The sequence below is a fragment of the Hermetia illucens genome, chromosome 5 (genome assembly GCF_905115235.1).
Source record: "Hermetia illucens chromosome 5, iHerIll2.2.curated.20191125, whole genome shotgun sequence".
NCBI classification, from domain to species: Eukaryota; Metazoa; Arthropoda; class Insecta; order Diptera; family Stratiomyidae; genus Hermetia; species Hermetia illucens.
Window position 1 is genome coordinate 48,164,750 of NC_051853.1, and position 12,284 is coordinate 48,177,033.

Sequence of the window (12,284 nt, forward strand, 5' to 3'; positions counted from 1 at the left end):
TTCCCTCTGCAACCTATCCCATCCTCCAATATCATGGCCTGAGAATGTTTATGAAGCGCGGGAACCTCAGGAGGAACCTCGCGCCTCACAAAGCATCTGAGGCAGGAGAAACATCGGTCGAGGATGTGATTCGTCGTGGATTCTCCATTTCGATCGGGACACTAGAGTCCGGAGTTTTACGGTTCCACGCGCGTGGTCGAGCTGTTGTTTGTCATTTTATTTTCAGGTTTAGCTAAGTATTTTTCAGTACTTTTCAGTACTTTTCAGTATTTCAGAATTTTTCACGCACCGGCAGGGATACGTGATTTTTTGTGAAACGACACGTGAGGAATCATGAGCCTGGCTAGCACAGAGGCATGTAAGCACATGTCGACGGAGTACTTCGATGGAGCTTAAAAATTTGCGGGCGGATCTTTACGGTCAATCTTTTTCGGTTTTTGGGATAGCTCTCCCCTTTCGGTCGTCGCCGGCCACCCAGGATGGTCTTCTAATAATCGAAAGTTCTATTTTGTCATTGCAAGGGCTAGGGTGCGAATGGCATGATCCGCATTTTACAAATTAACATGCACCGGAGTGCAACCGCTCACCAGTTGCTAGCACAGTTCGCTGCGTAAGTAAATGCTGATCTAGTGCTAATTAGCGAGCAATACCGAAACAAGGACCCGGCCTCATGACATCTCGACTTATCGGGCACCGATGTCGGTGGATCCGGTGTTTAGGGATAACGTTTTTAGCCTTTACCTGACGCCGAGCGAAACGATGTCGGACTTTCGGCGCCGGTTTGATGCTTTGAAGGACGCCGTTTTAATTTTTAATGCCAGGGCTCTTGAATGGAGCATACGTCAGTCACACGCCAGTGGCAATGGCGGCGAGAACCGGGCTCTTAGTTTTAAACACCGGATCTATGCCAGCGTTTCGGCGCGCAGGCTGTGAAGGAAGCATTCCTGACATCACTTTTGCGTCGGAATCTCTGGCATCATCGGTGGACGGGTGGCGAGTCGTAGAAGACTTTTCGGCAAGTGATCACCAGTACATCGCCTTCGAAGTGGTGGACGGCAGAAATTGCCGACCGACGGAGGATAGGCTCCGCGGTTTGACAACACCAACGAGGAGGCATGCGGCATAAAGGCACAGCATAGATCAGCAAAAAGGGAACTCCGCAGCGCTATAAATTAAAGCTCGCGGCTGGCTGAACCTTGTCAATGAGATGAATGAGGACCCGTGGGGACTTGGCTATTAGCTGTCATCCGAAAAAACGGAAGCCCTGCATACTAAGTACCGACCAGATGAACCGCATTGTGCGGGCATTGTTCCCCAGACATCCTGTACGGGTTGATGTCAATAGCGCGGAAAGCGTTGAGGATTGCCCCTTTTTCACAATGTCGTATTTCCTGGTGCTTTAAATTGATCGACGCTTTTAATTTTCTGCCACCCTATGAACCTTGGCTTTATTGTTATTTTTCTTGAGACCGATTATCCCTGCCTACTTTTCCAAAATAAGACACATTGGTCAAGGTGCTTGATTCTGAGGGAGTAAGTAAATGTCTTCGGCCAAGTTAAGGTACTCGAGGAAAAATGACATCCATCGAGGTCCATCCATCCATCGACGGGGCGAAACAGTGGTCTATATTCTATGAACGGTTCTACACCTAGGGTATGTGGTCCATACAAGAGGATCCACTATGGAAATTAGCCTGGTCATTATTTATCAAACTTTGAGGTGAATTTGCTTTGTGACAGAAGAGAGGATGTAATAGTCCCTCCAATTATCGCAAACAGCTGAGTGCTGTTACAATCGTCTCTAACTTCCACTTCCTGGAAAATATTTGTATATTCAATACGTGGAGACGGTATTTCCATCGAATCTGCAAGCGCTACAAAAATTGTTCCGCAGAGATTGTCGAGCTTTTTACTCCGTTTGAGGACTCCAGTCACCATCAGCATTTGCTGCATACTAGGGTGATGTGTCTTGGTGACCATTACGTACGGGAGCGGGCAGCATCCCACGAGACACCATTTATCATCTCTCTACGTCAACGATCTCCGCAGATAGCTTACCACGCCAACGGAATCCTTTAAGCGGGGAATTTTCAATTGTGCCAATGGAGCTCTAATTCTGTTTTATTTATTGAGCTGGAAATCGACCAACCGACAGCATCGGTGCTTGGCTTGTGAAGTAATTCGGTTTCGAGCGAGGTTTTGATCCCAGTTGTTCGTCCCCAACCAAACGACAAGCGCTCAGACTTTTCCATCTCTTTGATCTCCAATCTCTATCAGCTCACCTCCTTTAGGCTTAGTGCTGGAAGTATGACTCGTATTTCATCATGGCTTGGATGACCTGAATAGCTCTCGCAATCCATGGGGGTCAGGCATGATATCAGGTCACATCGTAACCCTATGCAGTTCATTGGGCTTCAGTATAATCACGGCCCGGCCGTAAGTTGCTCCTCTCAAGATACATAGCGGGGAGTGCTATGAGGCAAGCTGAAAGCATCCTGGGGAGGCGAAGCTTTACGTGACTCACCACTGATGAATCTGCAGGCCTTCACTTTCCCATCGAGCTGTCAGGGTCGTGGTCTCTTAGCTGCGGGGCTTCTGGTCCATCACTTCTGGTCGCAGGGTCTAGTTGGATTTATCTCACTTATATCCATAATTCGCTATAACTGCAAGTGTCCAAATCTTTTGTTTCGATTTGTTGCCGGCATTCTAACCTACCACCAGACCCCAGAGGCCAATTGAGACTCTGCCATTAATTGAATTTAGATAAGTAAAATTTCTCGCTCCTCATTCATACATTTTTTTACATGTAAAAGACAATTTTTTCTCTAATATTACTTTGTTTTTATTTTATTCGACTATAGAAAATGAGAGTGCAGTAATGCCTATTTGCACCTCAAACAAACGTTTTGGTATCTAAATCTGGAAATATTTGTTTGAAAAATGTGTTAACAAGTGGCGCTATAGATATAACAAGTAGAGTAACTTTTTTTTCGGCTCAAATCCGGTCGCTATTAAAATACACATTTTAAAACATTTAAATATAAATCCTACATAAATAAATTCGCGGCTACCAAACTAAAAGTAAGAGATAGAATTGGAAAAGATGGAGCACTTTATACAAGTTTCGAGTAAAACTATTGAGAATTCCATACAAGTTAATAACAATTTCTCTCTCTCTCTCTATTCTCACTCACTTAATTTAATTGCAATGCGACTTGGGTTCCATGTTAACTCGATGTTCTTCCGGGTCCTTTCAGCGGTTTAATAACAATGTGCACGGGACAATCCTCGAAATCCGCCCTAAGCATTCTCGTTCTCGTCGGTCTCCTCGTTCTTATTGTTGGGGTCGCTTTCCTCGTCAGAGTAATCTTCATCGTGAGTATGTGTCACCGACCTTGGAGTTTCAGGCCGAGTGTGTGGAATGCCTGCACTTTCCTTGGTTAGGAGCTGAAAATAAAAGGGTTTAATGTAGTTAAGTCCCTTTTTTCAGTCCTTAAAGTAACGACAGATTTGAACATCTGAGGAATTTCGTTGCACAGTTTTCTTTAGGTAGCAAAAGAGCTCTCTGGATAAAAATTTTACAAACCTGCTTTTCCGCCTTCTCTACAACTTCCTTGGGTACTACTTCCATTTGGACTGTCGTTGGACCGTTCTTAGCTCGCGACCTGGAGATCATCGGGGCGTCCATAATAAATCGTTGTTCATGGGCCACTGTAGATTCATGGGGCAAAAGCATGGCCGGTGCCCTAAACATATACGAGAATGGGTAGTAGATTAAGTTCAAGAAGGTTGCGGCATACAAGTCAGCGTATCTGACGACTTGACTAGAGAAAAATGTTTGTCGAGACCCTGAACGGAATAGAGATCCCATCATGCCATATGCCAAATCCATTTTGTGCGTCACGTCACGAATTGAAGAGCGGACTTTCGAAATATCAGGTTTCTCCATGGTACTCGAGTCGAGATTTCTGAAATTAACGAAGAGGATTTTTAAATTTAATAGATGCAAAGAAATTTTCAAGGACTCTAATGTTTGTTTCGGATCACAAAAAAAATTAAAATTTAGATAGTTTTGAGGTCATAAGCTGAAAAGAAAGTATCCAAAAGTACAGGTTGTAGCAAGGTAGCTCATGGATTCAAAGGAAATGCAAATAAAGATAATTCCACATTGAAATCACCAGCAATTCACAAATGAATCTGGGAAAGAGAAGCCCTTTGTAGGTTTTATGTAGAGAATAATTCGTCAGTAATCTTCACACGCTGTCGACTTCGGTTACTGGTTTCTCCCGTCCTCAATGCATTTACTACCTACCTACCGGGTGACCAAAACGATCACCTAAAAGGTGTCTGGCGTTCTGGCCTACGTCACAGCTCTATCTCTCTCCCTTTATCTATCTCTATCTTTATTTTTTTTTGTGCTGGATCATCCTCCCTCATACGGATAAGTGGCCCCCTCACCGCAGCCTATTAAGCTTATTTTACGCACAACCAAATGATCCTGGTATCGCTCATAGATTTTATCTTTATATGGGCTTCTCCAGAGTTTCCCTAAGCTGTATCTCTTTGAGATATGTACTACAGTCTTAGAGGCGCGCATGAGTACCGAAAGCAGGCAGGTGCGGCCATGAGTCCGCGAAGGATTTTCAACCAATCAGCCTCACCTTCTTCCTTCTTGTTGAAGACCGAAGAGCGCAGCCTGGACATCCACTAAAGGTCGATCATGGAGAGAAGGCCTTTCTCTAAGTCCCAGCACCTCAAAGGCAAATCCACAGAAACCGTTCTTCACGAGGTAATTGGCACGATTAAGCGGTTACTGCAGTACCAGCAGTATACTCTAGCCGCCTTCTTGGATATAGTGAGAGCATTGAACAATGTTAATACCAACGCCGTTAAGGAAGTCTTGACCAACATTTGATTGGAGGGGTATCTTGCGCTTTGGATAATATCTATGCTAAGAACCAGGATAATCTAGTCGGATCTGGGAGGCACCCACTTGGCCAGAGCTGTGAAAAGAGGCACGCCCTAGATTGGCGCCATCCCTCCGGTGCTCTGGTTAATAGAGATTAACGAATTGCTGATATTAGTGTCAGGGAGCGGTGGGAAAAGTGTGCTTGTGTGCCGTAAGATACGAACTCGGCATGAACCCAACCAATACGGAATTGATTGATTACTACCAAGACAAGGGTACCCGATTTGGATCTACTGCGGCTGAATGAACATACATTAGTTCTTTTTCCCAATGTAAGGTATCTGTGTGTAATTCTGGATCCGAAGCTAAATTGGAGATTGAATATAGAAGTGGGGTTTCCGGCCGAGGATGGTTCTTTGGATGTACACAGCTGTGCGTCGCATCCTAACGTACGGCTCTATAGTATGGTGGCAGGCTTTGAGAAAACAATACAATAGAACGGAGCTTAATAGGATTCAAAAACCCGCGTGTTCAGGTGCACCCGGGGCTCTACATTCTTGCCTTGTAGATGGTCTCAGTGTACTCCTGTACCTCTTCCTCCTATACCGCCACATTAAATACCTTGCAGCGTGAAGTGCCGTCAGAATTCGACAGTCTGGATGCTGGACAGCGAACCCCTACACGAAATCTGGGCATTCTCTACGGACGGAACTGAACTTCGCGAAAAATGTTGTTGTGGACTATGACACAGTAATCTTCACTGGCGGATCAAAGATGCTCTGTGGAGTCGATGCGAGAGTTTTCTCAAATAGAGTGTATTTGAGTCATACGGTGTCCCAAGTGTCGTCAGTGTATTCCAAGCGGAAGTTCTGGTGATACTGAAAGCCTGTCGATGGCTTGGGCATAATCCAAGCCCCAAGCGTATCATAGCCATTCCGACCGACAGCCAAGTGGACATTAACGGTTGGTACTCAGCAACGACATCCTCTAGGTTGGTGGAGCGACTGGACAGCACGCTCAAGATTAGCCTCCTTTGGATTCCCGGTCATAGTAACATTGAGGGGTATGAGCGGCTGACGGACTAGCCAGGCGGGACTCTCCTGTTGGCAGTCCTCGGCGGGTACAGTCTGTGTCCCGCTCTCGACTGTCAATGGTGGAATCTACTCGCACTACTTAGCAGTCACGTACCTCAGATGGCGAAGGCTCATCACCTGTACCAAATCAAAGAGGATTAGAATTAGACTTGGCTCGCTTATAACAAAATCCGATCGGGATAGTTCTTGTGCCGGACGCGTGCAAATGCATACAGGATTATGGCGGTCTGCACGGGGCACCAAGCTATAGGGCCGCCAGACGCAGCATACCCTACAATTCGCATTACGAAGCTGCGGCGGAGAGGCGGAAACCCTCCGAAACATCCTACGATTGCCCACTTCTAGCCAGAGTCAGGCTACGAACACTAGGTAAATCACTCTTCAAGGACCTTAGAGAGTTATCTATCTGCAGATTGGGAGAATTGCTTTCTTTCATGAATGCTACGTGCTTACTCTGCTTCCTTCCTCTCATAACAGCAGTCACGGTCCTAGGAGTTTGTGCCTGCAAAACGGGGTACTACAGCGCTAATTGTGCTCCTCGGAGCGACAACTGATATCTACCTAACAGTAAAAAATATCATCAGCTTTGATATCTGTGTTCTACAAGAAACGCGATGGTCAGGTGCCAAAAGCTGCGACATAGAACGCGAACGCGGTAAAAATGACGATAGACTTCTCTATTTTGGTAGCCCACACATTCAATACGGTATTGGCATTGCTATCTCAGAGGGTTTCCGTAATGCCATTAAAGAAGTCGAACGATTTGATGACCGGCTGGTGAAGCTTACCATTATACCAGCTGATCGCATTATTCAATTCTTCACCGCGTACGCACCAAAAGCAGATCGACCTGATGGCGATGCCTACTGACCTGCAACGTGCCTGCTGATGACTATATCATCATTGCCGGCGACCTTAATGGTCACGTAGATGAAAAGGCAGACGGTAACAGGTGCCATGGGGAAAGGGGGTTTGGAGCACCCAAACCCAATGACGGTGGCGAGCGTATAATTGACTTTGCGGACATCCATGACCACTTGGTCACATAACCAAGTGATCATTGTCATAGTCTATCGAACGATTGTCTCTTCTTCCTACATTTTATAGTGAGAACAGTAAAACGCAGATCCATTATATCCTCATAAGATGCCAACTTATTAGCACTGATGAAGGGAACAAGTGGTTCCCGAAATATCGGAATTTGCAAGAATAAATATACACACCCACGAAAAAGAATCAACAAGTCTTTTTATTATTTTGGAGTATTTGTATTCCTGTTCATCCTCCACTTCCACAAGTATTACCGACATTTGGTGCCATTCCGCCTGTCAGAAGTCGAGGGAGTAATCAAACGAAAGAAATCGAGGGGAGCAGCAGGACCTGACCGCATCGCATCTAAGCTCTAGAATTCGAAGAGGTGGGACCCAACACTGTGGCTCAGTGAATTCTTCAATCGGGTTATTAAGGATGGTAGAACACCATCTGATTGACAAGAAAGTACCACAGTTCCAATATGGAAAAAGAAAGCTGGTCCAGCAGTACGTTAAAATTACCGTCCGATCTGGTGGTGTCCAATACCATGAAGATCTTTGAACGTATTCTTGACAACCGTATTCGCGAAATCGTTGAAATAACCGTGAATCAAGCCGCGTTTGTCAAGAACTGAGGAACTACTGACGCATTATACGCTGCGCAGTTACTCATGGAGAAACACCATGAAAAGCATCAGTCTTTCTACATTACATTTCTGGATTTGGAGAAATCGTTCGTGTGGTACACGGTCATCCACATGAATTCATTTGGTTGACTCTACGACAATACCTAGTGCCAGAGGAACTCATGCGCTGGGTTAAATTGCTCTACCACGGTCCGAAAATAAAATTCGAAGTGTAGCGAGTGTATCAAACTACCTCGTATCTCTGCTGGTGTTCATCAAGGAAGCGCCTTTTCCGCCTTCGACTATAAAAGACAATGAACAGCGTCTTGCGGTAATGGAGACGAGGATGTTGCATTGGACTAGTGACGTGACACACGTTGATCACATCCGAAATGAGGGTATCCACGATTGCTATGTGGTTGCACCGATCGTGGAAAAATTAGGAGAAACGCGTCTTCACGTAATTCCTACTAACGAGAATTCATTTGCCAAGATTGATCTGAACATCGAAGTCGAAGATAAGCGACTAATAGGCCAGCCGAAACAACGGTGGCTTGATAGGCTGGATGGGAATTTGAAAGCCTCGCGATTGCATCCAGCTCAGGTTTTTGATAGAACCAAGTGGCACAACCGATTACGACCAGCTGACCCCGTTTGTTAACGGGGTAAAAAGAAGATGATACTTCTCTGATCCTCGAATATTTCATATTTGTCCTTTATAACTCTCGCATGTATGAAGGTGTCCACTTGTTTCAATGTTCTTTTCTGATTGGCGTAAAATTTCTGGTTAGTATCATGGTCTTAGCCCTGTCAATATCTCTACCTTAGCATGCAATTTATATCAGCCCCCTACGTCACTATTTGAGATGATTTGTACAAGAATATTTAGGTTAGATTTATTGGAATTTTTGGAAAATGTGCTCGATTGTGATGTTGGATAATGCTGGTGACAACCCCATGCCTCGTTTTAGTTCGGTGTTCCAAAACACAAACTTTCCCCCACGTATATAAGGGATTTCCCGTGTTTCTTATATGTTAGATTAAGTCGTCAGTCCCCCGAAAAAAAATGTTGTATACGAGTATATGAACTAGGACTAAAGTAGAAGCTTTCATTTCAGCCATCAATGATATTGAAAAGAAATTATTCTGCAAGTAGTACGCGTCAAAATACTTACTTGTATAAATCACCTAACATTACATCGAGATTTTGTAACTCTGCAAACAATTGACACTTATCAGTCCACACATGCAATTCCTGCACTAACTCAGGTACAACCAAAAATGTTCGCCAGCCTCGGATCTTCTTGCTTTTGAGAATATCTCCGAAAATATGATCTCCAATGTAAAGAACATCTTTGCCCTTTGCGTTTATTAAAGATGTGAATACGTCACATGAACCTCCAGAGTAAACCTAAAGAAAGAAAGGTTTTCCTCAGTTTTTAGAAATTCCTCAAGATATTTAAGAAATTGGGATTGAATAATTGAGTGATATCGGTAAGTACCTGTCCTTGTTGAAGTGGCCCAATGTGTGTTCCTATTCTCAAAGCACCTGTTGTAGTGTCAACCTGTCGCAGAATGGTGCCTTCGCCGAAAAACAATGGTTTCTGGGCATCAACAACAATTATATCAAAATAAGTCTTCCAATCGCGATGAGGTTCTTCGGGTTTTGCACCATGAGGAAAATCAAATAAGTATGTCATGATCCTGTCGGTGTAATTGTAGTCGCTGTTGGTGAGGATGAAAACTTTAGCACCTGATTCCCTAATTCGAGATAGTACCATTGGAAGTCGTGGATCCTTTTTGACATATTCATCAAGGTTCTGGAAGAAAAAAAATTAGGAGCTTTAGGAGAAATATTAATTTGAAGATTGTATGGCGAATATTTGATTCTGGTTTTCCATCCGAAAATTCAGAGATTGATGCAGTTGGAAAACATATATCATCCTCATATTTGGCATTTTGAAGTGGGTTACAACCCAGTATTTCAAGTGATGACATTACAGGAAGGGAAGAACTGATTCCCGAAATACATTCGTTTAGTAAATCACTTTATAGCACAACAAGGAGTACTTGTACTTGTATATAATATAACATAATTACGGGAAATGTCAATGTGAACTCATTTTGTATCCTGCAAAATTTAGAGATTGGAATATCCGTAAATGACCTGTTGAAAGTGATTTACTTCGATAGATATATACATTTGGGTATTTCTGTGAAACATTTAGAACAGAATTTGTGATGGATCCTTTCCTAATGTAGGATTCATGCAAATTAAGAGCCTTCTTCAAGGTTTCCTCAATATGCGAACATGTGTATAAACTTTTATCAAGAAAATCTTGGGTAGCATCTGAAAGATATCTTGGACACTAAAAAGCTTATCTTTCTTAGGTCATAGGATAAAATTGCTGCAGAATCGACGTCTTTAGGAATTAGGAAAAATCAATATGTCCATCGATAAAATATATTTGCATCCCTTCTTTATCAGATTCAGATAAGCAGCGAAGGAAAGGCCACAGCAATAAGTAACTTATGGAGAGAGTTCCGTAAGCCATGAAGAATGTTGTCCATTTTCACTTGAAATATTATATGAGGAGGTGGAAATCTCAGCGTTGGAAACGATTTCTGCGAAGGTTAAGTTACATCTAAATTGAGCCATTATTTTACGTTCATGAATTTACGACTTGGCGTATAATGGAGTGGACCTTGACGTTCATAAATATTGCCTTGAATTCTATATAAAGTTTCTAATGAGATGGACAACGGTTGCGTCATTTGGAGAGCATTTTTTTCAAATAAATATTTTATCCCTTCTTGATTTTCATAATTTGATAATAATCACATCAATGCCATTTATTATTGCTCGTGTCTGTTTTCTCTAATTAAAGAAGGGGTACTCTGTGAACTAGGTCCGCTAATCAATGGAGACATGTCTTTCTAACGAAGCGGTTCTTAAAGCACTAGTAGATCCATTACACGCTTTATTTATATTTAATTCATCATTAGCCTTACCTCGATTGTCTTTTTCTTCAAATCGCCTTGGATGTGAACCCAATCGACAGCACGTCGAACGTCCTGGAAGATTGACTTGAATGACATGGCCAATTCACCCCATTTGACACCGGTCTTCTCACTGTTGTAACGAAATCGAATAATAAATCATTGTCTATTATAATTTCTATATTGGTAGAGTGTATCCAAAAGATACGTTTACTTAAATATTAATAGAAAAATGTACTGTGTCTAGCAATCTAAAACATCGACAGTTCCTTGCGTAGCCTTTACGTATAGAGAGTGGTATGAATTATTTAATAAACACGCGAAGTGGGGGAGGATTTGTTTTATTATATTATGTTTGCTGTGGGCTGTTTAATTCTAGATTATATTAATCAAGTCTGCATTTTTTATTAGGAATACTAAACAAAAAGTCCCTAAAGGGGAGAACAAAAAAAGAACCCATTTAAATATTGTCCTCAGAAGGATGAGAAAGTAGAAGCCTACGCTAAACTATGATAGGAGGAAGAGTCTAAAGGATCAGTGTAATACCGTATGGTAAGTGTAGTTAGTAGAGGTGGAACAGTCCATCGGGTCTGTAGAAAGTTTAAGAAGAGTATTGGTTCTGCGTAGTTTTAGATAAGGGAGTTGAAAAGGGCGGAGACAGATAGGATAGTCCACACGGAGTAAACCCTTCGGACGTTGAACTTTTTCTAGGACAAGACAATCTTAGTTACGGCAGGGGACCAGACTACGGATATAACTGTGATAAAAAAATAGTAACACTTTTTAAATAAAATGAAAAAAAGGGTTTATTTATTCTTCCAAATATATCATGTCGCGTCAAAGTAATCCCCTGCGGATGCAATGTACTTATGTCAACGTGTTTCCCAGTCCGCGAAACAGTTGTTAAAATCGATTTCGTGAATCGCCTTCAGGGCCTTCTTCGATGCCGTTTGAATCTGCTAAATCAAGTCAAAATCATGTCCATGAAATGGCAATTTCAGTTCAGAATACAGCTAGAAGTCAAATGGAGCTAAATCAGACGAATAATGCGTTTGATGGCGCTCTGATAGTCAAAAATCATGTACCAAACGAGATGAGACGCGTCTGAGGTCAAATTGGTTCTTCAAAATCGAATTGGGCCAAATGATACTTTGATGAGGTCACCAAGGTCTCTAATTGACAAGTGACAATCTGGTTGCCGTGGTTATCATCGGTAGACGAGGAACCAAGACGCTCATCGTGTTCTCTGTCTTTTTTGAACAATTTATACCAACCAAAACACTGGCTCTCAATAAAACATTTACTAAATGTCTTTTTCAATATATCCAATATATGGTTAGCCAAAAAACCATTTTTAAAGCAAAATTTTAAGTAATTCCTTCGTTGAGTTTTTTCACTCATTATGAAAATCGAAAAATGGTATTTTGTCGTTGATTTCTTTGATGGCCTTCGCTAAGAGAGTACGAAAGCAGAATGGAAGAGCATTGAAGAGAGTACATCGCGTAGCATTTGCTAACATTTAGTGCCAACTCATTATTCGAACACCGACGAACTAGAGTGTTTAAGTTTGACTGTGGTTCCTCCACACCGTCAATTGGCAAGCTATCAAGGGAAAGGGTTAAGA

At 42.6% G+C, this 12,284-nt stretch overlaps 1 protein-coding gene across 4 annotated transcripts in view; it reads right to left on the minus strand.

The window, feature by feature from the left end:
- Positions 1-2,817: 2,817 nt before the first annotated feature.
- LOC119657273 (cytosolic purine 5'-nucleotidase) overlaps positions 2,818-12,284 on the minus strand; it is a 206,918-nt gene continuing 197,451 nt past the window's right edge. For all 4 annotated transcript variants that reach the window (XM_038064110.1, XM_038064111.1, XM_038064112.1 and 1 more), the window contains 5 exons: positions 10,673-10,793; positions 9,163-9,480; positions 8,836-9,071; positions 3,587-3,968; positions 2,818-3,447 (listed from right to left, as the gene is read on the minus strand). In XM_038064110.1, the coding sequence (XP_037920038.1) occupies positions 3,301-3,447; positions 3,587-3,968; positions 8,836-9,071; positions 9,163-9,480; positions 10,673-10,793 (1,204 nt within the window). In that variant the 3' untranslated portion in view covers positions 2,818-3,300. The remainder of the gene's footprint in view (positions 3,448-3,586; positions 3,969-8,835; positions 9,072-9,162; positions 9,481-10,672; positions 10,794-12,284) is intronic.